The 23805-nt window shown below is 41.9% G+C and overlaps 1 protein-coding gene across 2 annotated transcripts in view; it reads right to left on the bottom strand.

The window, feature by feature from the left end:
* The window catches only part of DGKH (diacylglycerol kinase eta), a 358194-nt gene that overhangs the window by 97296 nt on the left and 237093 nt on the right, over positions 1-23805 (bottom strand). For both annotated transcript variants that reach the window (XM_089668821.1, XM_089668822.1), the window contains exons 17-19: positions 12605-12739; positions 12169-12286; positions 3157-3267 (exon numbers count right to left, since the gene is read on the bottom strand). In XM_089668821.1, the coding sequence (XP_089524947.1) occupies positions 3157-3267; positions 12169-12286; positions 12605-12739 (364 nt within the window). The remainder of the gene's footprint in view (positions 1-3156; positions 3268-12168; positions 12287-12604; positions 12740-23805) is intronic.

Here is a 23805-nt window from a genome sequence, read left to right as displayed (position 1 = left end):
TGTATGGAGGCCTAATCCACTGTGGCACCTCCTAGCATAGGGATGTTTGGGTTCAAAATGCTACCCAATAACGGATAACAGTGAATAGGATTTTATTCTGGCTATACTGTAAGAATTTCAGAAGCTATTAAATATTGTGGGATGATGATGGCTTCTATTGAAAGACAGATGTGTATTCTACAGACTTTCAAATAAGGTACTTATGACCCAATGTCTGTTAACTCTCTAGTCACTGAAGAGGGTAAGTCAGACACTTTTATGGGCCCTGAGATGTGTATTGGGCGTTAGAATATGCTAGTCCTATTAACAGACGAATAAGGGGTGTCTGGAATCAGTTAAAGTGGTGGTAAACTAATTTATTTAAATTTTAACTACAGGTAAGCGTATAATAAAGTTTATCTGTGGGTAAAACCAACATCTCCCCTAAATGTGCACAGTTCAGGAGATATTCTCTCTTTTTTTAAGCCGGTGGATGCACTCTGAAGGAACAGCAATTCCACAAAGGAAGCCCCCAAAATTGATACAAACGCTAAACATCACAAACTGACATTATGAGCTTCATAAAGTTGGAAGTAATGGGAGGAAGGTCATTCACATATAACTTGTATCAACACATGACACATAACCTGGTTCAAGCAGCACAAAACTTGAACCTAGAGCCCTGTGAAAATGTAATACAACTACACAAGTGAAAAAATATTGCCTGGAAGAAGATCAACAATGGTATGAGCAGCAATCTCTGGTAGTCCATTATTTTGCATAGTCATATAATAGCTAAAGAACATGAAAATGGAACAGGAGCAGCCTATATTTCAAACACAGTTAATTCAAAGAATGCCCATAAAACAGGATTTCACTCCTCACACAGGCTAATAAAAAGTTCAGTAGTTTTATGAACACCAACCAAGGAGGAAATCAAAAGCATTTCAAGGTCTCCCCAATCACTCAATATAAACATATTGACGTTTTATAACTGGTTAGTTTTTTAAGCCTTCACCCCCTCAACAAACTCAGAGCTGTCAATTAGGATGAATGGAAAAAATCCAAAACACACATTTCAGGTTCTGTATGAAAGCAGCCATTGAGGAAATGGTCATAATGGTGAAAGAGTAGCACTATTCATTGTTAGGTCCATGGGATTAGTTTAAAGCATAACTGAAATTTTTTTTTGCTCCCATGCAGTGGGGCTGTGCCCACAGTGCATGGGTTAACTGCTCATTTTGTCTAGAGATGCACCAAAAGGCTATACTTACCCGATCCTTTGACCCTCTGGAAAACCGTACTCCCACACGTCCAGCGGTGGACTGTTCCTACTATCGTCATGTCCAGAGCTGGTCTATGGGTGCGATGAGATCAGAACAGTCCATTCACAAGACCGCTAGAGTGTGGGGAATCAGGAGCAGTGAGGACCACTCTTGCGCTCAGAGGATCACCAGATTATGTAAGTAAATCTCCGCTCTGAAATATCCTAGACAAAAACGAGCAGTTAACCTATGCAGTGCGGGCACTTTTTTTAAAGTCGATTTTAGACCAATTATTTTATTTTTTTTGTATTAACATTTTATAATCCTGCTGTCCTATACACCAAGAAACAGGAAAAACTGTATAATACTTAGAGTATAACTAAACCCAACCAATTGTTAAATGTGGTGGATGCATTCATTTCTATTTAGCAACTGATCGATGACCTTGACCAAGAGAGCATCAGGAATCACTGATACATACATGTTATACCACTTTAATTACAACCTTATGTGTTATGATGTGAGGGGTGTATAGGAAAGGTTTAGGTTTTAAAGTGGTATTAAACTCAAAAGGAAACATTATATTGCAGCTTAGCAATTCGTAGGTGGTGGCTGCATTTGTCTTCTTTTTTAGCTTTCTTTCTTTTATTTTAAAGCCATTGTTGTGCAAGTAAGTCTATTGTTTTTCAACAGAACAAGCTATCCTGCAGATATAGCCATTGAGAGAAACTGATTAACACTAACAGGGGTGCTTACAACGATCAACTTTTGTTTATGTAAAACCTTTACCCCCAAAAAAACAAAACTGTTGCTGTAACTGCTTAAAAAGAGTTAGCTGGGATTTGGCTTTAATTTGTTTAACGTATCTAAATCTGTTAGAACATCTAACACTCCCTTTCTCCCAAAAGGACAATGCTGCTGTCCAAAAAGGTGTCTCCATTGCGCTTTCATTCAGTGTGAAGGAGCTCTAATACAGGAGGTGTGTTATTGGCCAGATCATCAGGTAAAAACAGAGAGGGAGGGGAAGTCTAAAAAAGAAAAACTATTACAGCCACTACATCTAATGATGATTGGTAAGCTGCAATATATTGCATTTTTGGTTTGGGTTTTAAAATACTTATGTTTTTAGCTATTAATACAAATATTTGAAATAGCAGCACTTTTATATTTCGTGTTGGAATGGTCAGTTTCAACACACTTCCTGTCTGGTAACCAATAAAGAACAACTTAAAAGGAGAATTATGGTCAAAGCTCTTTTGGCCTAACTTCATCTGAATCTGTGTCACAGAAGTGCAGAACTAAGTAGACTCCTGTGACCCACAGGAGTCCAATTAGTTCTGCACTCCTGTGACCCAGGTTCACCTGGCAGCGGGATAAAGCCCGCTTTCCACTAACATCACAGAGCTGGTCTAGGTTCTTCAGGGATCTCAACAATGTCAGGATCCACCCACACGCCTTACTGACAGCTGGTTCAGCCACTCATCGCTCCACTGAGAGCCTGAGCCACCTGCTCCAGCCCCTTCCACAATCTGGCACTCCAGTCACCTCTCTGTGCTCAGAGCGGACCTGAGTACTGAGCGATCAGCTGCCTTTGATCGATCAGTTCTCAGTGTAGATGCAGCAAGAGACAGCTGCAGATCAGATCAAGACTGCAGCCATCTAGGTATGTATGTAGTATGTAGGTTATTTTAGGATTCCATATTTCTCAACACATATGAACTCAAAGATAACTTATCAGGAAGTACATCAAAGTTTTCTTATTTTGTCATTTTTAAGAAACTTTTTGAACTCTTGTGGTTAAACATATGAATATGAACATATATTGCAAAGACCACACCCATTTACTTATTTACAAAAAAACTAAACAAAACAAAAAAGTTTGCAGACAATTTATTGCACAGTTAGATTTTACCTGCATTTCTCAGGATGTTCTTCTCGCTTATTATTAAATTCTAGGGATATCTTTGCATCTAAGCCAATACCAAAGTAATTGTTCATCACACATTTTTCTGAATAGCCTTCTCTGTAGAAAAAATGAGAAACCAATGACTAGATGTAAGCAGACATGTGAAGATTACACACAATACAGATCAAAATAACAAATAGCACTCCATAGCAATGGCATGTTCTTTGTCCTTAAAAATACTTTTTTTTCTAAAACAACTAAAAATAACACAAAACAGAGGCAAACACAGAGGGATAATTCTTAGGGACTGGGAATGTAAAAGTACACCTTTCGTAAGCTAGAAACTGAGTCTGCCATTATTACCAATTTTTTGAAAATGCTAACTTTCTGATTTTAGTGATTAGAGAACTCTGAACACTTACCAAACAACTGAAAAAAAAAATCAAACCCCAAGCACAGCATAAAAGCTTCACTGAAATCTGTGGGAGGCAATTTTTTTCAGGCATTTTTCAAAGCCAATTTGCAAAATTAGTGGAAAGCACTGCCATAAGGGACACATACCAATGCAATAAAAAAAAGTAAAAGAATACAGTTTAGAGGATGGCAGGTTTTTAAATAAGGTTTTAAAGTGTTACTGAACCCAGGATCCTGCATTCACTATATCTGATCTCCCAAAGTACACAGAACATGGAAATGCAATTAGTTTAGTAAATATAAACTGCCAAATACATTTTCTCAGTGACTTGTGACTTCTATCAGTGTCCATCTGAGTACTGGTTAAAACTTGAAGGAGTTTTCATTCTCCTATGACTACCGTATGAGGCTGCATAACCCCTGACCCTCTGTCTGGACAGCGCTGATTGGCCCTGTGCTGATCACATGCACCCTCCCAAAGGTAAAAAAAACTCTCTAGTAATACACACTAACCTGAGCATGTGCAGAGGGACTCCAAAGACTGTCTTATAAGGAGATAAGTCAGGGACAATGGAAGAAGGGGAGGATCAGAGAAGCCAGAATCAAACAGCCTTTTTACACAATGCAGAGGATTAACCCCATAAGTTCTTTAGTGAGTATAACCAGAATGTGTGACTGCATATACAGACTGAATTACTGTTGGGGGTTTACACTTTAAGGGTAGCTTTATAAATACACTATTCCTTTAAATAACATGCTTGAGGGATGCCTTACATTTACTAACTCATGCTGGGATGGGGTTGTTAACTGAGAAGCCCCCTTATTCTAAGGGGGCCTTGCAGATTTTGATCCCCCTGATCTCCACAGACCCCCACATCCATTGGGCCAGGTATGTGGGGATGAGGCCCTTGTCCACTTCAGCATGCTTACAGAAGGAATGGACACTGGATAAGCTCTCCAACAAGCAAAGCTTGGTAGGGGTTTTTTTTTTTTATATATATACAAAGCAGTACAGAAAGTATGATCATAAACACAGGGGTTGGACCTGTGTACCTCAATGAACTTCAACAATAGGATTTTATGATGGGTACAAAAATGCCTATTTTCTCAGTCTTAAACTTTTGGGACTGTCAAAGGAGTTCAAGTGAGGGGTGGGCAACACAGCAAACAATCATTAAAATACTAGAAAACAGAAAACTGAGGAATGCCTGCAGTTCAAAGAGATTCCTGCAGGAACTTACACCCGAAGCTAGCATCAGGTGAGGCCGAAACATTCACCTGGTAGAACTTGGAGAATGTGTGAACAGACCATGTGGCAGTCTTACCAATCTGGGAAACAGTCGATGCCGACAATCTACTAAAGTGAGCCTTTACAGGAAAGGGTAAATATTCTGATCCTTCAGATCATAGGCTTGAAAGGCAGTCTTAAAGTGCATCTAAAGCCTAAACATTTTTAGCTTAAATGCATTCCTTCCATTAAGGTATAAAATGTTTAGGCATCAGCATCCCCCCTCACCCCCTCCCCTCCCTTTTATTCAATTCAGTGCTGTGCTCGTCTGCAGCTCTTCTTTCCCCTCACTTCCGTGTCTCACTGGCTTTGCTGGAACACCAGTTACCATTGGCTACCAGCATTGTCAATGAAGCCAGTGACGAAGGAGTGGGGGGCAGGGCCGAGTCCCTCTGTGTCAAGTTCTTCTACAATATCTCACAGAAGTGAGTACACCCCTCACATTTTTGCAAATATTTTATTATACCTTTTCATGTGACAACACTGCAGAAATGACACTTTGCTACAATGTAGTGAGTGTACAGCTTGTATAACAGTGTAAATTTGATGCTCCCTCAAAATAACTCAACACGCAGCCATTAATGTCTAAACCGCTGGCAACAAAAGTGAGTACACCCCTAAGTGAAAATGGTCAAATTGGGCCCAAAGTGTCAATATTTTGTGTGGCCACCATTATTTTGCAGTACTTCCTTAACCCTCTTGGGCATTGAGTTCACCAGAGCTTCACAGGTTGCCACTGGAGTCCTCTTCCACTCCTCCATAACATCACGGAGCTGGTGGTTGTTAGAGACCTTGCGCTCCTCCACCTTCCATTTGAGGATGCCCCAGAGATGCTCAATAGGGTTTAGGTCTGGAGACATACTTGGCCAGTTCATCACCTTTACCCTCAGCTATTTTAGCAAGGCAGTGGTCATCTTGGAGGTGTGTTTATTTATTTCAGATACTTCTATAGCTCTGTCAATTTTCGCAGCGCTTTACATATATAATTGTACATTCACATCCGTCCCTAACCCTCAAGGGGCGTACAATCTAAGGTCCCTAACTCACATTCATACGTACACATACTAGGGCCAATTTAGACAGGAACCAATTCACCTACCAGCATATCTTTGGAGTGTGGGAGGAAACCGGAGTACCCGGAGGAAACCCACGCAGGCACAGGGAGAACATGCAAACTCCAGACAGGTGGTGCCATGGTTGGGATTCGAACCAATGACCATAGTACTGCCAGGCTGAAGTGCTAACCATTTAGCCACTGTGCTGTTTGGGGTTATGTTTGAATACTGCCCTGCAGACCAGTCTCCGAAGGGAGGGTATCATGCTCTGCTTCATTATATCACAGTACATGTTGGCATTCATGGTTATCTCAATGAACTGTAGCTCCCCAGTGCCGGCAGTAATCATGCAGCCCCAGACCATGACACTCCCACCACCATGCTTGACTGAAGGCAAGACACACTTGTCTTTGGACTCATCACCTGGTTGCCGCCACAGACGCTTGACACCATCTGAACTAAATACGTTTATTTTAGTCTCTTCAGACCACAGGACATGGTTCCAGTAATCCATGTCCTTAGTCTGCTTGTCTTCAGCAAACTGTTTGTGGGTTCTCTTGTGCATCATCTTTAGAAGAGGCTTTCTTCTGGGACGACAGCCATGCAGACCAATTTGATGCAGTGTACGGCGTATGGTCTGAGCACTGACAGGCTGAACCCCACCCTTTCAACCTCTGGGAAATAGATGTACGAGTGCTGCCAGCTTTCCTGCAAAGACAACCTCTGGATATGAGGCTGAGCACGTGCACTCAACTTCTTTCGTCGACCATGGTGAGGCCTGCTATGAGTGGAACCTGTCCTGTTAAACCGCTGTATGGTCTTGGCCACCATGATGCAGCTTGGTTTCAGGGTCTTGGCAATCTTCTTATAGCCTAGGCCATCTTTATGTAGAGCAACAATTCTTTTTTTCAGATCTTCAGAGAGTTCTTTGCCATGAGGTGCCATGTTGAACTTCCAATGACCAGTATGACCAGAGAGTGAGAGTGATATCACCAAATTTAACACACCTGCTCCCCATTCACACCTGAGACCTTGTAACACTAGCGAGTCACATGACATCGGGGAAGGAAAATGGCTAATTGGGCCCAATCTGGACATTTTAACTTAGGGGTGTACTCACTTTTGTTGCCAGCGGTTTATACATTAACGGCTGTGTGTTGAGTTATTTTGAGGGGACAGCAAATTTACACTGTTATACAAGCTGTACACTCATTACTTTACATTGTAGCAAAGTGTCATTTGTTCAGTGTTGTCACATGAAAAGATACAATAAATATTTATAAAAATGTGAGGGGTGTACTCACTTCTGTGATATACTGTACGTCTGATGATAGACCTTGTAGAAGTAATTTCCTAGCTTTAAAAGTGATAAACTATATTTATTTTAAATTTTTTTAAATAAACAGGTTTATACTTACCTGCTCTGTGCAAATGGATTTGTATAGAGCATCCTGAACCTCCTCTTCTTAGGTCCTCTGCCAGCACTTCTGGCTCCCCCCTTTTCTTGGTTTGCGACCACAGGAATCTGCTTCCTATGCAAGCCTGCCCCCTACCCCCAGCTCCCTTTGTCAAAGGATTAGACTGGCAGAAGCAGAAGCTAATGGCTGACAAATTCAGTGACAGAAAGTTACTAAAAGCCCAAAATGAGGATGCCACAAGAATGCAAAAGGGCTAACACTGGAGCCAGTACCTTTGATGTCCACATAAGCCAGGAAGTCTCCCTAGGGCAGTGCTTCTCAATTATTTTCTGTCATGCCCCCCCTAGGAAGAAGAAGAAAACATTTCGCGCCCCCCCGCGCGACTGTAAATAGTATAATTTGTCTATAAAATTGTTATAAGTAGGAATAGTGCCCCATCATTGGTGTCAGTGGGAGGAATAGTGCCCCATCATTGGTGTCAGTGGGAGGAATAGTGCCCCATCATTGGTGTCAGTGGGAGGAATAGTGCCCCATCATTGGTGTCAGTGGGAGGAATAGTGCCCCATCATTGGTGTCAGTGACACCAATGATGCGGCACTATTCCTCCCACTGACACCAATGACACTTGCTGACCCCTGTTGCAGTATGGTGCTGCTGCAGCCAGCATATGTGGTTGCAGCAGCACCTCTGCACTGCACACTTACCGGCTTTTTCCTCACTCGATTTTCGCGGGTCCGCTTGGCTCCGCCTCCTCGCCCGTGATTGGCTGCCTGTGTACCTTCCTGAGCTACAGTTCTGGCGGCCAATCACCGGTGAGGAGGCGGAGCCGAGCAGCAGGAGTGAGGGAGTGGCCGGAGTGACGGAAGGAGCAGCGCTTCCTGGATGGATCATCGTGGGAGCCAGGTAAGAGACAGCAGCCCTCTGGCCACCCCTGTACGCGCCCCCCTTGACGGAGCCAGGGGGGGGGCGCGCCCCACTATTTGAGAAGCACTGCCCTAGGGGAAGGATGTGATAACAGATCTGGTGGATTCAATCTTGATTTATTGATTCAAATGTAAATATTCAAAGCCCTGGAAATCGAGAAGACAAATCTCCCCTTTCCAGTTTTGATACAATGAATTAACTGGAGTAAAACTTTGGAACCAATATGCCACAGAGACTGGGACAATGACCTCTTGATGCAGAAGACCCAAGAGGGCTTGATGAAGATCTGCTTGCCAATATGAAGACACATGAAGGATGGAAGTGAAGAAACAAGGAGTGGGTAGGGAGAAAAATTAGAGTTTGTGACCCTGGGACACCACATCCTGGACTCAAGCCACCTTAATGCAGAAAAAAAGCTTGTCTGAGGATTTAGCAGACTTAGAAGTTCAGATGTGTTGGGTGGATTAGGGGCCCAGTTTGGAGGGTGTCTTACCATTCAGCTCGAGATAGTGGGCAAAAGAAAGGACATTTGTTGACAGTAATAAAGGAAGACATTTTGATGGTCTGTTCCAAAGACTTCTTTAAAATAGGTGCTCCTGCCATTGGTAGCATTCTTGATCATGTTATCAAGAGCCCATCCGAAAATCTGCTATCTTTTGAAGGCCATGAGGATCAAATGCTACTTGCACAAAGATTCAGCAGCTGTTTAGCCAAAGTGACCTTCAAATATGCACTGACATGAGGCACATACAAGAGATGAGGTGGCTCAGGAGTTAGCACTTTTTACCTTGCAGCACTAGGGTTCTTGGTTCAAACCCCAATCAGAACACTACATGCATAGAGTTTGCATGTTCTCCTTGTGCTTGTGTGGGTTTTCTAAGGGTACTCTGTGTTTTTTCCCCACACTCCAAACACATGCTAGTAGGTTAACTGGCTTCTGTCTAAATTGGCATTAGTATGTGTACATGTGCATGCAATAAAGGACTGAAAACTCAAAAGCTGCAAGGTAAATAAGATAAAGAATCTGCTGGAGAACAGGAGCTGCCGGACACAGGAGTGCAATTATGCCCTCTGCGATAAGAGCCAGCTGGGTAAGGTCTTAAAGTGGTTCTAAAGACTGGGTGGGTGTTTTTTTTACCTAAATGCATTCCCTGCATTAAGGTTGAAAACACCCAGCCTCCTCCCTCTCTAAACACTTACCTGAGTCTGTCAGGGATCCAGTTCCTTGCCAGGCTGCAGTTTATCTCCCATCTTCTGCTTCTCAAGGGACTTGGACAGCTGTTATTAAACTGCTATGCTATGGGTGAACAAAGAGAAGTGGAGAAGCCAGGAAAGCCCATGGGTGACTCCAGAAGAGGTGGTTTGAGGCTGCTCTGTGCAGAACCATTGCACAGAGCAGGTAAGTATAACATGCTTATTATAAAAAAAAAAAAAAAAAACAGACTTTACAATCACTTTAAGTCTTGCATGAACTCAGCTAAAAGGATAGGGACTCACTCAGCAATACTTGCCGGTGCAAAAAAAAAAAAAAAAAAAAAAAGACAACAAAGACAGGGAAGACCAACAACAGGGGGCAGCATGACTCCAGGTTACAGATGCAGTATGATCATAAGGCATACTGTAGTCCAGGCCTTGAAATTTCCACTCACCTGCTCACCAATGGCGAGTGGAAATTATGGTGGTGGTGAGTGTGTCCCCCAGGGCTGTCTTGCTGAGCAGGCTCAGAGCTCAGGCCGGATCTCTCATTGGCACTGGGAGCCATCAGACTGCTCAATAACTGAGCACAGTGAAAGCAAAAGGAAGGAGTGTGTGCTGTGCTTCCTGCCTCCCCCTAGAGTGCAGTACCCAGCTCTGTGAGTGAACAACGAAGAACTGCAACTTTTTATAGGGGTGTGTGTCTGCATGTACATGTGCCTGTGTGTATGTACATGTGTGTATCTGTACATGTGCCTGTGTGTATGTACATGTGTGTATCTGTACATGTGTTTGCGTGTATGTACATGTATGTATGTGTGTGTGTGTGTACGTGTCTGTGTGTGCGCGCATGTACGTGTGTGTGTACATGTGTCTGTATGTATGTACATGTCTGTGTGTATGTACATGTGTTTGTGCGTGTGTATTTCTGTGTATGTACATGTATCTGTGTGTATGCGTGTCTGTACGTGCCTGTGTGTGTATACATGTGTCTGTATGTGTGTGTGCGCGCATGTGTCTCTGTGCATGTGTGTACATACATGTCTGTGTGTGTGTACAGGTGTCACTGCTTGTGTGTGTTTGTTGGTGGCGAGTAACTCTTAAGGCCTAGCTAGTAGCTTAGGACTTGAAATTTTAACACTGCTGTAGTTTGTAAGCATCATAAAGTGAGCTGAGGAAACCTGGTACAGGAAGACTGTCCCCCCATGTCTAGAATCAGCCATGTTGCAGTGGCAATTGCACAAGACAACGCATAGGCTCCAGGTAAGAGGCAAGACCCCAAGTAATCATGAAACCCAAACAACTGGTAGTACAAAGAAGGTAGAATGGCTGAAGGGGACCAAAGTCACTAGAGATGGACAGCAGAAACAGATGAGTTTTGTGTGAATCTTTGCGATAAAGAAAATGCTTCTTTGATGTTGTATTGTACGCGACAATCCACGCAGCAAATGACAGCAGCACTTAGTCCCACAGCTTCAACCCTCTTCTGCTGAAAAAACTGGGAGGAACAGAAACTGCATAAAATGAGGTAGCACCCGATGCTCGACCTGTGTGACAAACGGGGGTGTCAGACTACTGTCCTTTTCACAACCTATGACAAGACTGGTCAACCTCACACCGCGCTGTCACTTTACAGGCAGCTAACATGCATTTTATTGTCCAGCGTGAAATTAGCTTAGAAATGGCTATACTAGGATAGGTCTCGGATGCCCAGTTTGCCTAGGAGAGAAATTGGGCTGGTTCTGTTCCTGGTACTCCTAGGTTAATGATGTTTGGGCTCGAAATGCTACAAATTAACTTAGGGTGGTAAATGTGTATATCCCAGCTATGCTGTTATTCTTTCATGAGTTATGAAATATTGACGTTTTAGAGTTTTGGCTGATAACCAGTCTATCATGCATGTGGATTGCTACAGTATTCATGATAGGGGGGAGAGCTGCAAGTGTGTTAGTTCTCTGGATTGCTCAAGCTTGGGAGGGTGACAGTTTTATTAAGGTTTCCATACTGAAATGTGGATTGGTTAATGGAAAGAGTCTGTGTATCTGATGCCAGGACCTTCTTATCAATTGACCAGTTAACAGTTGTGTATTCCATAAACTGAAAGAGGAAGGAAAGGGGCAAGTCACTGTGGCTATGCCTCTTCTTCTGCCAAAACAGCTGGGATGAACTGAGACATGAACAAAATAAATGTCAAATACAGTTTTCACGTGCCCAATGCGCACAACTATTACAGCCTATGGAACCTATGGATAATCAACTACTTAAGCGGAGAGGTTAACGATTCTATATGGATACTTTAACACACTGAAATTTTTGGATCAAGGTTTCATCACATGCGCAGAGGCCCATCTCATGACTTCCCGTCCCACTCTTTCCCCCTTACTGTACTTTCTCTACTGTGTCCTTTATGTACTTTTTGGTCTTGCTGTCAATAGCCTTGGGCGTGTGATGTCCAAACATTTTTTTAATGACCTTGGAAGAGTGCCCCACTAATCAAAGGGAGTGCATCTACTCCTGTCGACTTGTGCAAAAAGATACTATGCCTATACATTAAAACTGTTTTTTTTTCTTTAAAAGGTTGCTATTTGTGTTAAAACCGTGTCTCATAAGTATGAGCCCTTCAGGGGTTGTCTGCTTTTTTATATACTTCTGTGAGACTGAAAAATGATGTACACCTGTAATTGTACATAAACATTTATTGAAACAGAAAAAATATATATCTTACAAGGTATCAGAATCCGGGTCAATAAAAGGAGAAGCACCAATGGCATCCATATTTGCCAATAACATTTTGTTGATGATGGAGCTACCAGCAATGGAAGCTGCCAAGCCAGCTCTCAGACCTATGGGAGCAAGCACAAGCAGAGCTTAGGGAAAGCTAAAAAGTTATAATTTATACAAGTAGTATACTTATAGGAACTTCCCAACATAGTCCAACAGTCAAGAGTCCGAGTGTATTCCCAATTGTGCAACAATCAATCAATGGTGAAATGTGCCAGCTAAATATTCACTATATTAACCAAGCTATGAAAAAAGCCAGCACAAAAGTAATAGCCCAATACCAGTACTGGAGAGACACCCACATTAATGTTTGCCTTGTACGTAGAATTCATTTTACAGTTTTATTGTGCCTAATTAGACCAACCCAAATTCTGCATTACCTGGACAGATTATTCGTGTGTTTAAAACAGGAAGGTTCTCTTTGCTAGATGCCAAGGGTGGGCTCGAGAATGAACCTGTATGAGAATGTACGCTTCTATTAGTACGTCTGTCTGGAGAACGTGGAGGAGCTTTGCCTGAAAGGAATGAACAAACCTTACAAAACAAAGGCAAGAACAAACATACACATTTACATATCAACTAACCGCTCACTAAATCAGAAAGAAATGGGCACCTGAAAATTATAAACAATTACACATCATAAACAATTACACATCAATGAAGTTATTTATACCTCTTCACTATAAAAACACACTTCAAACAAGGACATCAAGCCCAATGGAATGTTTAACCACTTCAATACAAGGCACTTTTACCCCCTTCCTGCCCAGACCAATTTTCAGCTTTCAGTGCTCTCGTACTTTGAATGACAATTACTCAGTCATGCTACACTGTACCACAACAAAACTTTTATCATTTTTTTTCACAGAGATAGAGCTTTATTTTGGTGGTACTTAATCACCACTGGGTTTTTTAATTTTTGCAAAATAAGCGAACAAAGGGTGAGAATTTAAAAAAAGAAAACACTTTGTTTCCATTACAACATTTTTCAAATAAGTAAATTTTCTTCATAAATTTAGGCCAAAATGTTTACTACATTTCTTTGGTAAAAATAACCCAAATCAGGGTATATTATTTAGTCTGTGTGAAAGTTATAGAGTCTACAAGCTATGGTACCAATCACTGAAAATGCTTCACACCTGATGTACTGATGGTCTATCTCATTTCTTGAGGCCCTAACATGCCAGGAAAGTACAAATACTCCTCAAATAACCCCTTTTTGGAAAGTAGACAGTCCAAGATATTTAGTAAGAGGCATGGTGAATTTTTTGAAGTTATTTTTTCCATCAATTCTTGGGAATATTAACCTCCCTAACGGTATTCCCGAGTGTATCTCGGGGTAAAATGTCTGTACCAAAAGCGGTAACCCCGAGCTACACTCGGGCTTTGCATGCGGCGCTGCATAGGGAGTCCCTGCAGAGCTTACCTTGTCCTTCGCTCCCGCGATGTGTACCCTGCAGCGTCCCCGGCCATCTCCTCCGGCTGATGCCGGCATCCGGCTCCTGTGACGTCGGGATGTACGGGTGCCGCCGGCGGTGGGAAATGTGAAAATTTTAAAAAAATGTCATTTTTTTCAAAACGAGTTTACATAGTAAAACATTGCTGTTTCAACCCATTTCACATACATTTTGTCCCTAGTGCTCTGTCCTGTCCCCTGTCTGCATTTTGAATGTTCTTTCTGCCTGGAAACTTAGAAAAGTCCATGGTGTCCAAAAAGTGTCCCTTTAGGTCAAAAGCGGTTTTAGACCAGCTAGAGAACAGCGATAGTAAATCAGAACCACTTGCAGAATTGAGTGATGATTCGTGGAGAAATTCGTCAGACACTGAAAATGATTTTGCGACTTTGCTCAGCAATGTGCGAACTTGGCGCTCTATTTCAAATTTCAGCGTTTTCTGTTTGATTATATTATTGAATTAAATGTAATATTATTATATTATTATTTTTTATGATTATTTATTAAATTATAATTTATGATTTTGTGTTTCAAATTTTATCATACCCGGGATGTTTACTAGACTCTTGTTCGGACAGATTTCAGTGAGTTATTCCTAAATATTACAGCCTACAATAAAAAACTACATATTTCCATGCAAAAAAATGGTACCGCTTTCAGCACCAAAAATCATAAATAATCATACCGCTAGGGAGGTTAAGAAATTATTATTTTTTTTTATTTTAAACACAAAATTCTCATATTAACAAGTTATTACTCACACATGGCATATGCATACTTGCAATTACACCACAAAACACATTCTGCTACTCCTCCTGAGTATGGCGATACCACATGTGAGACTTTTTCATAGCCTCGCCACATACAGAGGAACAAGATCCAAATAGCACCATAGGGCATTCTAGAGGCATAAATTACACTTTTAATTTCCTGACTACCTATTACATTTTTTAAGCCCTGGAGCACCAGGACAATGGAATTACCCACAAAATGACCCGATTTTGGAAAGCAAACACCCTAACGTATATTCTATGAGGCATAAGGAGTATTTTGAAAATGTCAGTTTTTGAAAAATGTGGAAAGAATGTGAAAACATTTTTTTTTTAACACAAAGTTGTCAATTTATAAGATATCTTTAAAAACACAGCATGTACATAGCAAGAATTACACCCCAAAATACATTCTGCTACTCCTATTGAGTATGGTGATACCACATGCATGAGACTTTTTCACAGCCTAGCTAAACAAAGGGTAAATAGAAGATTACCTGTGGTTGTAGTAGAGAAGTTGTCCGCAGAGGAGAGCAGTGGGCCAGGAAGCAGGTAGAGATGTGGTCAGCAATAGCCAAATGAATAGCCCAGGCAGCAGGCAGGAGCATAGTCCAAAAAAAGTAATGGGTCATTACAGGCAGCGATATGGTCAGCAAAGCCAAAGTACTAGTTCAGGTAGCAGGCAAGAACATGGTCCATAAAAACCCCTGGGTCATTACATTATAAGCAGCGATATGGTCAGCACAGTATTGGTCCAGGCAGCAGGAAGGAACATCAGGCTTAGGGCCTCGGTCAGGTAAGACCTGGCCACAGGGGTAGAGGCTTCATCCTACCCAATCTCTTCGAAGCCTCCGGACTAAAAGACCCAGATCCGGGAATTACAAAACCCAGTGAAAACCAAAAACTGTTTTTCTCTACTCTGAAGCCCATCACATATGTGAGAACCCTGTGTTATCTTACAACCCACTATTACAGTAGCAGGGCAAAATATCAGTTCAAGCGGCAGGCAAAAAACATGGTAGAATAACAGGCCAGGGCCAGTTCAGGTGGAAGGCAGAAAAGCGGTTTAGAAACAATCCAGACGGCAGGCAGAGGCATCGTCGGTAAACAGGCCAAGGTCAATTAACGTGGAAGGCAAAGGCATGGTCAATTAAGGCAGCAGGCAAATGATCAGCACGGATTTTAGAAACTGGGAAATGGCAGGTTGTTAAAATAAGGAGAACTAATATTTTAGTGACGTCAGAGCGTAGGAAGCAGTCTCCGATGCATAGGCCTGGTTGGGAGGGACATTGTGGATAATTAACACTGGTGTCTTTCTTAGCTCCTCTTCTGCCGCATACCCAACATTTTTTTTGCCGTCTTCTTCCTGATGCCGTGGGTGGAATGTTTTCTGCAAACTGATGCTTGTGATATCTGCTCACACAATCAGAGCGAATGTTTTCTGGGGGGGATCCTTACTGGTAGATCAGGGCAATGATGTCTTCCATATATTTGAGGAAGGTGGTGGGTCTTTCTGTTGACTTTTGATAGATGACAAATGCATTGTAAATGGCCAAATGGAAAAAATAAATTGCAACTTTTTTGTACCAGAAGATGGACGTTCTTGTTGACAAATAGGGCTGTAGCATCTAGCTGATTAAATCCACCCCCCCCATGAACCGATTATAATTGTGGATACATTCAAGTTTTTGGATGAGACCGTGTCTTCCGTGAATTTCCACCGAGGTGTCATTCTGGATAGGACATAAACATCTCTCTTATCCCTCCACTCCATGGCCAACATTTCCTCGTTTCTCAGACTTGTGGATTCCCCCCTTTGTAGCCTTCTGGTTACTAAACTTTGCAGGTAGCCCTTTCTATTTTTTCGGGTGGTACCGCAGGCTAAGGTTTTCTCACGGTAGATATGATGGAAAACGGGGAGACTGGTATAATAGTTATCAAGGTAGATATGACCTTTTTGGAACAGTGGGAATGCCAGGTCCCAAACAATTTTGACACTTGTGCCAATGTAGGTTGGGCACTCAGGGGGCTGGAGCTGGGAGTCTTTGTCTTCGTACACGCAGAATGCATGCACATATCCTGTAGCTCTTTCACAGAGCTTGTTCAGCTTCAATCCATACCTGGCCCTTTTATTGGGGATGTATTGCTTGAATCCCAGCTGGCCAGTGAAGTGGACAAGGGATTCATCCACACAAATTTGTTGCTCATGCACAAAGTTTCGCAAATCTCTTAACAAAAGAATTTATTAGGGGGAGAATTTTGCATAGCTTGTCATAGTTGGGATGATCTCTGGGAGGGCACTGTGAGTTGTCACTGAAATGCAGGAATTGCATGATCAGATCATAGCGTGGCCGGGACATTACAGCAGGATAAATGGGCATATGATGGATGGGGTTGGTGGACCAGTAGGGATGCAGTTTTTTTTTGTAAGCCCCAAGATAAACGCAAGGCCCAAAAACAACTCCCCTGTGAGACTTCTCTATAGAAAAGGATGGGCATAGAATGTACTGGGATTATTATCAATATACTGTTGAGCAAAAAAATTTGTCTGGTCCACAATGTATTGCAGTAAATCAGCAGGGAAAAACAAATGAAAAAAATCAATTTCAGAAAAAGTTTCAGTATTGGTCTGCACACCTGGCTGTGTGGTGAAAGGTGGGATTGAAGCTGATCAAAAGATGGAAGGCAGCCATAGTGGGTTTGCCAGGGAGTCAGGAAGATATGTTTGGGCCCTAATTCTTGGGGTGTGGTGGGATATTCCAGTGCTGGTACTGGGCCTTTCATCCTGGGGTCTAGCACCATTGGTGTCTGCTGATTGACCATTGGGGTGTATGGCGCTGCTTGTGGTTTCCTGCTCTTCAGAGCGTTCTATCCTTTTAGGAGGGACTACTGCCTCCTCCAATTCAGTCACTGACCCACTACTTTCTACTGGCTCATATTCCGAATTGGAATCGGATGGTGAGAGCTCCCAGCTGCTCTCATCCGACATGCTGAGGATTTAGAGGCTCCTCACTAGTAAAATATTTTTTGGACATTGCGGCTCTGGTGATTGTGGCTGTATGAGGGGGTCAACTGCTGATGGGTGGCTATGATGGGTACACTGCTGATGGGTGGCAGTTGTGTTGACTGTGACAAGTACACTGAGGGCTGTGGTGACAGGTACACTGATGGGCTGCACTGACAGGTACACTGATAAGTATACTGATGGGCTGCACTGAGATCCACTGATGGGCTGCACTGACAGATCCACTGATGGGGATGAACTGACAGATTCACTGATGGCGGCATTGACAGATGTACTGATAGGCTGCACTGACAGACCTGCTGATGGCGGCACTGACAGATCCACTGATGGCGGCACTGACAGATCCACTGATGGGCTGTGTAGTGATAGGCTGCACTGACAGATGCACTGATGGCGGCACTGACAAATCCACTGATGGGTCCACTGACAAATTCACTGGGGGCACTGACAGGGGCAGTGTTGTGCACAGTAGTGAAAGGGTTTGAAAAACTCACTGTTCCTAGGTTCTCCTCCTCACACAAGATCGGTGTGTGAGGAGGAGAAGATAGTAACAGTGAGTGATTACTGTGTGTTTACACTTATGATCAGCTATGACAGGTCACAGCCGATGACGTGGTAAAAAGCCAATTTCATTGGCTCTTTACCTCCAGTGGGGAAGCGCTGTGTCCGAGGGGCACAGCCTGACAGGAACAACCGCGCTGCGCAGCGCAATCCAAAGGACGTCATATGACACCCAGTCACAGGCAGAAGAGGGCCGCCCGGCCGTCAACCCGCTATAGTAAACTATGTTTTTGCAAAGTTTTTTTTTTTCCAATTATATGTGTAGAATATTTAAAAATAAAATGGCCAAATATGACAAATTATTCCCAATGCACTAGAGTTTATCTAAAGAGCACAACAGTATTCACCTCCTTTCAGGAATGCTGGCTGTTGCTGAAGGAAATGAGTCACTGCTCACACCAATTCTATTGTGTATATAACTTTAAATATCAGCTATTAAGATGTGTTCATTTTGGCTTTCCCACCAGGAGGCAAAGAAACTAGTAAACGTGAACATCCCACTGCTCTACCTTCTGACTTGAGTATGCACACCGTGATTATGCAAATATTTATTCATCTGAAAATGTAACTATTTTTTAGTCCTGAACATATGAAACAAATATGTTATAAACATTACATTCCTTGTAAAATTAAAAATGATGATCTAATGATCAGGATCTGTTTCCAAACAGGAAATTTTGGGGAAAATCTCTATTGTGAACTCAGGTGATGTGTACCCTACTGTTAACTTAGGCTAAGCACATCCAATACTGCCAAAAAAAACCCAAAACGAACAAGAATATTTCCTGCTGCAAGGTAATAAAATAATGTGCTAGTAATGCATCACATACTAGCACATTATGAAAGACTTACCTTAGGATGATGCCTTCCAGCAGCACGCTGTCACCGCTGCAGAGGCTTCCATCTGCACCCGGTCTTTCTTCCGGGTTCGCAGTCTACGGCTGCTTGAATGGCCAGGCCGCCGATGACATCACTGCCAGGCGTGCTTGAGTCTCGGCCACGGCACACAGCTGTGAAGGAACGGCACGGGTATGCCATTCCTTCAGAGCGCATGCGCTGGTGGTGTCACCGGCTGCTGCTCTGTATATCATCTTTTAGGAGATATTAATTTTACCTACAGGAAAAGCTTTATTATAAGCATACCTGTAGGTAAAAATAAAACAAAAGTGACTTTACTACCACTGTAAGAGAAAGAGAAGTACAAGCATTGTGAATCCTATGCTGGCAACAGAAACTATAAATTAACCATTTAAAAAAAAATGCAGTAAATACAATGCAAGTACAGTTTAGGATTAGCATTACAAACTGCTTGCTTGTATGAACCCATAAAGCTATACAATTAAGGGTAATCATTCCTAAAAAGAAAAAAAAAAAAAAAACTTTCTATTAAAAGCACTCTTCCCTTTTACTTGTCTTCAAAACCCTAGAGGAGAACGTAAACATGCAATTTTTGAAAACAGCTTTTCTGTTTCCTTTAAACAACTTAAAAAGAGCATAGAAGTTATTCATTTACACTGTAACCTTTGTATATCTCTGTCATTCATGATCTGGCAATACCATCTTCTGCATCATCTGCCCTCCATGACAAAACAAGCAGACTCCGTATAACAGCTGCTCTTTACTATGACAGATGGGGCTCCTGGGGCTAAGTTACATTAAGAATAACCTTTTTCTGTTCATGCTCTGATAAAAACCAACAGAGCCCTAATGACTGAAAATGATGTCTTCTTGGTACCTGAATTCATACTTCATTACTGCTCTTGGAACAACAGTTGCTGCTTGCTATACTTACATGTTCAGATACATACAGGGTGGAGAGGGTTCTGGCTCACCTCTCACAAGTTTAAATTACAGATAATCAATTTCCACTAATTTGAAGTGCATCTAATACATGATGGTCAGGTGTAGTGGAACCACACACCAAGATTAGAGAGCAAAGATGAAAGCAGGTTATATATTGTAATGCACACATTTGTTTCTCCCAAGGAAACATGCAAGGTTATATCTGTGTTAACAAATTAGGACTAACTTAACACAACTTAAAATACAGAAAAGGCATCTGCTCCACATCTAAAAACTTAATACTGTATATACATGTACCATCTCACAAGTTAATCAGGAGAATTCTCCAAATTAACCCTTGCACAAGCATTTTAAATTTATTCTAGGATAGTAACAATAAAAGCAGATATAATTCAGGTGCTACAGCTCTAGGATACACGAAATTAAATACACATTTTTACTGAAAGAAAAGTTACAATAAGATTCCAGCAAAAAAAATTGTGTGCAAACAAGAAGAAGTGCAACAGACATTACTTTGCAAAAAAAAATGGAAAGCTTTTTTTGGGGGGAAGTTTTTGATTAAACCACTATTGATAGTTAAGATCACTGTAGCAAGCATGGTTTATTTTCTTAAACCACTGGGTGAAAAAACATGTTATGTTTAATGTAGTATTGGGCCTTCCCTATATTAACCACTTCAAGTGTGGACTGTTTCACCCCCTTCCAGTCCAGTCCATTTTCTAAGCTTTCAGCACTGTCACAGTTTGAATGACAATTACTCAATTCATGCAACACTGCACCCAAAATGAATTTCATATCTTTTTTGACACAGTTTTTTTTGGTGGCATTCAATCACCTATGGGGTTTTTTTATTTGTTACCATATAAACAAAAAAAAAATACTGGAAAAAAAAAATTTAATTTCTGTTCTAAAACGTTGCAAATAAATAATCTTTCTTCATAAATTTAGGCCAAATATATTCTGCTACATTTCTTTAGTTGAAACAACTCAAATCAATATTAGTGTGAAAGTTATAGAGTATACAAATTCTGGTATACACTGTACATTGTATTTGAAAATTGATCAGTCCTGATGTACTGACTGCCTCTCTCATTTCTTGTGGCCCTGAAATGCCAGGGCTGTACATATAGCCCCCAAACATGACCCCTTTTTGGAAAGTAGACAGTCCAAGGCATTCAGTAAGAAGCATGGATAGTTTTTTGAAAATGAAAAAATCAACTACATTTCTCATTTTAACAAGTTATTTCTCACACATAGCATATGCATATTTACAATTACATCCCAAAAACACATTCTGCTACTCCTCCTGAGTATGTGGATACCACAATTACATCCCAAAAACACATTCTGCTACCCCTCCTGAGTATGTGGATACCAAATTTGTGAGACTTTCACAGCTTAGATGCATAAAGGAGCCCAAAATCCAAGGCGAACCTTTGGGCTTCCAAGGAGCATAAATTATGCATCTAAATTTCTCGACTACCTACCAACATTTCTTGAGTCCCTGAAGTGCCAGAACAAGAGAAACGCCCACAAAATTACCTCATTTTGGAAAGCAAACACCCCAATGTATTTTTTGAAAGGCATAGTGGAGTCCTTTGAAAATGTCTGTCTCTTTTTATACCACATGTGTAATACTATATCACAGCCTGGTCACATAAAGGGGCCCCAAAATCCAAGTAGCACCTTCTTGCACTCTAGGGGCGTAAATTATGCATCTAAATTTACTGACTGCCTTACTATTAACCAGGTTTTCCAGGTCCATATACACTATATTGACAAACTTATTGGGACATCTCCCTTTACACACACATGAACTTTAATGGCATCCCAGTCTTACGCTGTAGGGTTCAATATTAGGTTGGCCAACTCTTTGCAGCTATAACAGCTTTGGCTCTTCTGGGAAGACTGTACAAAAGGTTTAGGAGTGTGTCTATGGGAATGTTTGACTATCCTTCCAGAAGTGCATTTGTTAGGTTGGGCACTGATGTCAGACAAGAAGGCCTGGCTCGCAGTCTCCGCTTTAATTTACCCCAAAGGTGTTCTATTGGGTTGGGGTCAGGACTGTGCAGGCCTGTCAAGTTCCTCCACCTCAAACTTGCTCATTCATGTTTTTATGGACCTTGCTTTGTGCACTGGTGTGCAGTCATGTTGGAACAGGAATAGGTTATCCCCATTCTGCTCCCACAAATTTGAGAGCATGAAATTGTTCAAAATGCCTTGGTATGCTGACGCTTTAAGAGTTCCCTTCACTGGAACTAAGAGGCTAAGCCCAATCCCTGAAAAAACAACCCCACACCATAATCCTCCTTCCACCAAACTTTAAGCTTGGCACAATGCAGTCAGGCAAGTACCGTTCTCCTGGAAACAGCCAAAACAGACACATCCATCGGATTGCCAGACAGCATAATTCGTCACTCCAGAGAATATGTCTCCACTGTGCTAGAGTTCAGTGGCAGCGTGCTTTACATCCGTTTCGCATTGCACATAATGTAAAGCTTGGATGCAGCTGCTTGGCCATGGAAACCCATTCCATGAAGCTCTCTACACACTGTTGATCTGAAGGCCACACAAAGTTTGGACATCTTTAGCTATTGGCTCTGCAGACAGTTGGTGACTTCTCTGCACTGTGCACTTCAGCATGCGCTGACCCTGCTCTGTAATTTTATGTGGCCTGCCACTTCATGGCTGAGTTGCTGTTGTTCCCAGTTGCTTCCACTTTATTACAATACCACTAACAGTTGACCGTGGAATATTTAGTAGTAAGGAAATTTCACGGATGGACTAATTGCACAGGTGGCAATCTATCACAGTACCACACTTGAATTTACTGAGCACCTGAGAGCGACACATTCTTTCACTGTTTGTAAAAGCAGTCAGTATGCCTAGATGCTTGATTTTACACACTTGTGGTCATGGAGATGATTGGAACGTCTGAATCCAATGGTTTGAATGGGTATCACAATACTTTTGACAATATAGTGTATGCGAAGACACCAAACAATGCTTATTAGGTATTCTTTGTGATATTCCTGCTGAGAGTATACCTAAACAAGCCATAGCTAGGGCGCTTTTCCAGGCTCGTAAATTAAGTTGACCAATCCCCCTACATTGAAAGAATGGGTATTCCAGATGGGTGACACCCTACTTCTTGAAAAATAAATATATCAACACAGAGGGTGCTATGGTAAATTTTATAAATTCTGGGTACTATGGCTAGCTACACTGGGCCTGGCCTAAGTTGATCTAATTATGGATCGTCTACTGCTGTGTTAAAGTGTCACTTAGTGTTCCACTCTGTTTTGAGGGACAAGAAATGGTTGTGTATTAAATCTATATATTTACTTGTACAATTTAAGTGATTCTCCTTTGTAAGATTTGTGAGGATGTCACAATCCAAGTATGATGCATACGAGTCTTTGGTTGAAATAACCCATATGCTTCTATGAGATGTCAGTGCGCTTGTGCAGGGTCAAAGGAGGTTAAATAAAGCAGGTGGTGAAGAGGAGATACAATGCCTGTTTACCACCTATCAAATGCTCTCTGGAGAGCATTCTGAACACAGATCACTTTTCAGAAAGCACACTGGGACTGGTGTGGTGACAACTGAGGACACTGTGATTGGCTGCAATGGTCTGGTGATATTGTACAGCTGAGAAGGTAACCATGTACAATGGCTAGCGGCTCGGATGACGCTGAGTCACCAGAGTCACCAGAGCAAGTGCAGAGTCACTATAGCGGTGATCAGATACAACGCCCAGTAGTTTTTTCTCCACACTGAATAATACAAAAGTCTCATTAGCTACAACAATCCGTTTCTCAGTGAAGGGAAACATTGGATTCAGGTATGCAGCCTTTATTTACAACTGTGATTGCTGTGATTGGATGCAGCAATCACATGATACAGGGCCAATTGTATTGCCCTCTACCCCTGATTTGTGATCCCCTGTGACAGTCACATAACGCTG

This window comes from Staurois parvus, unplaced genomic scaffold (assembly GCF_062004578.1).
Source record: "Staurois parvus isolate SC_StPar_1 unplaced genomic scaffold, SC_StPar_1.0 ptg000064l, whole genome shotgun sequence".
Classification (NCBI taxonomy): domain Eukaryota; kingdom Metazoa; phylum Chordata; class Amphibia; order Anura; family Ranidae; genus Staurois; species Staurois parvus.
The sequence above is the reverse complement of the archived record's forward strand: the minus strand, read 5'-3'. Positions and strand labels throughout refer to the sequence as shown.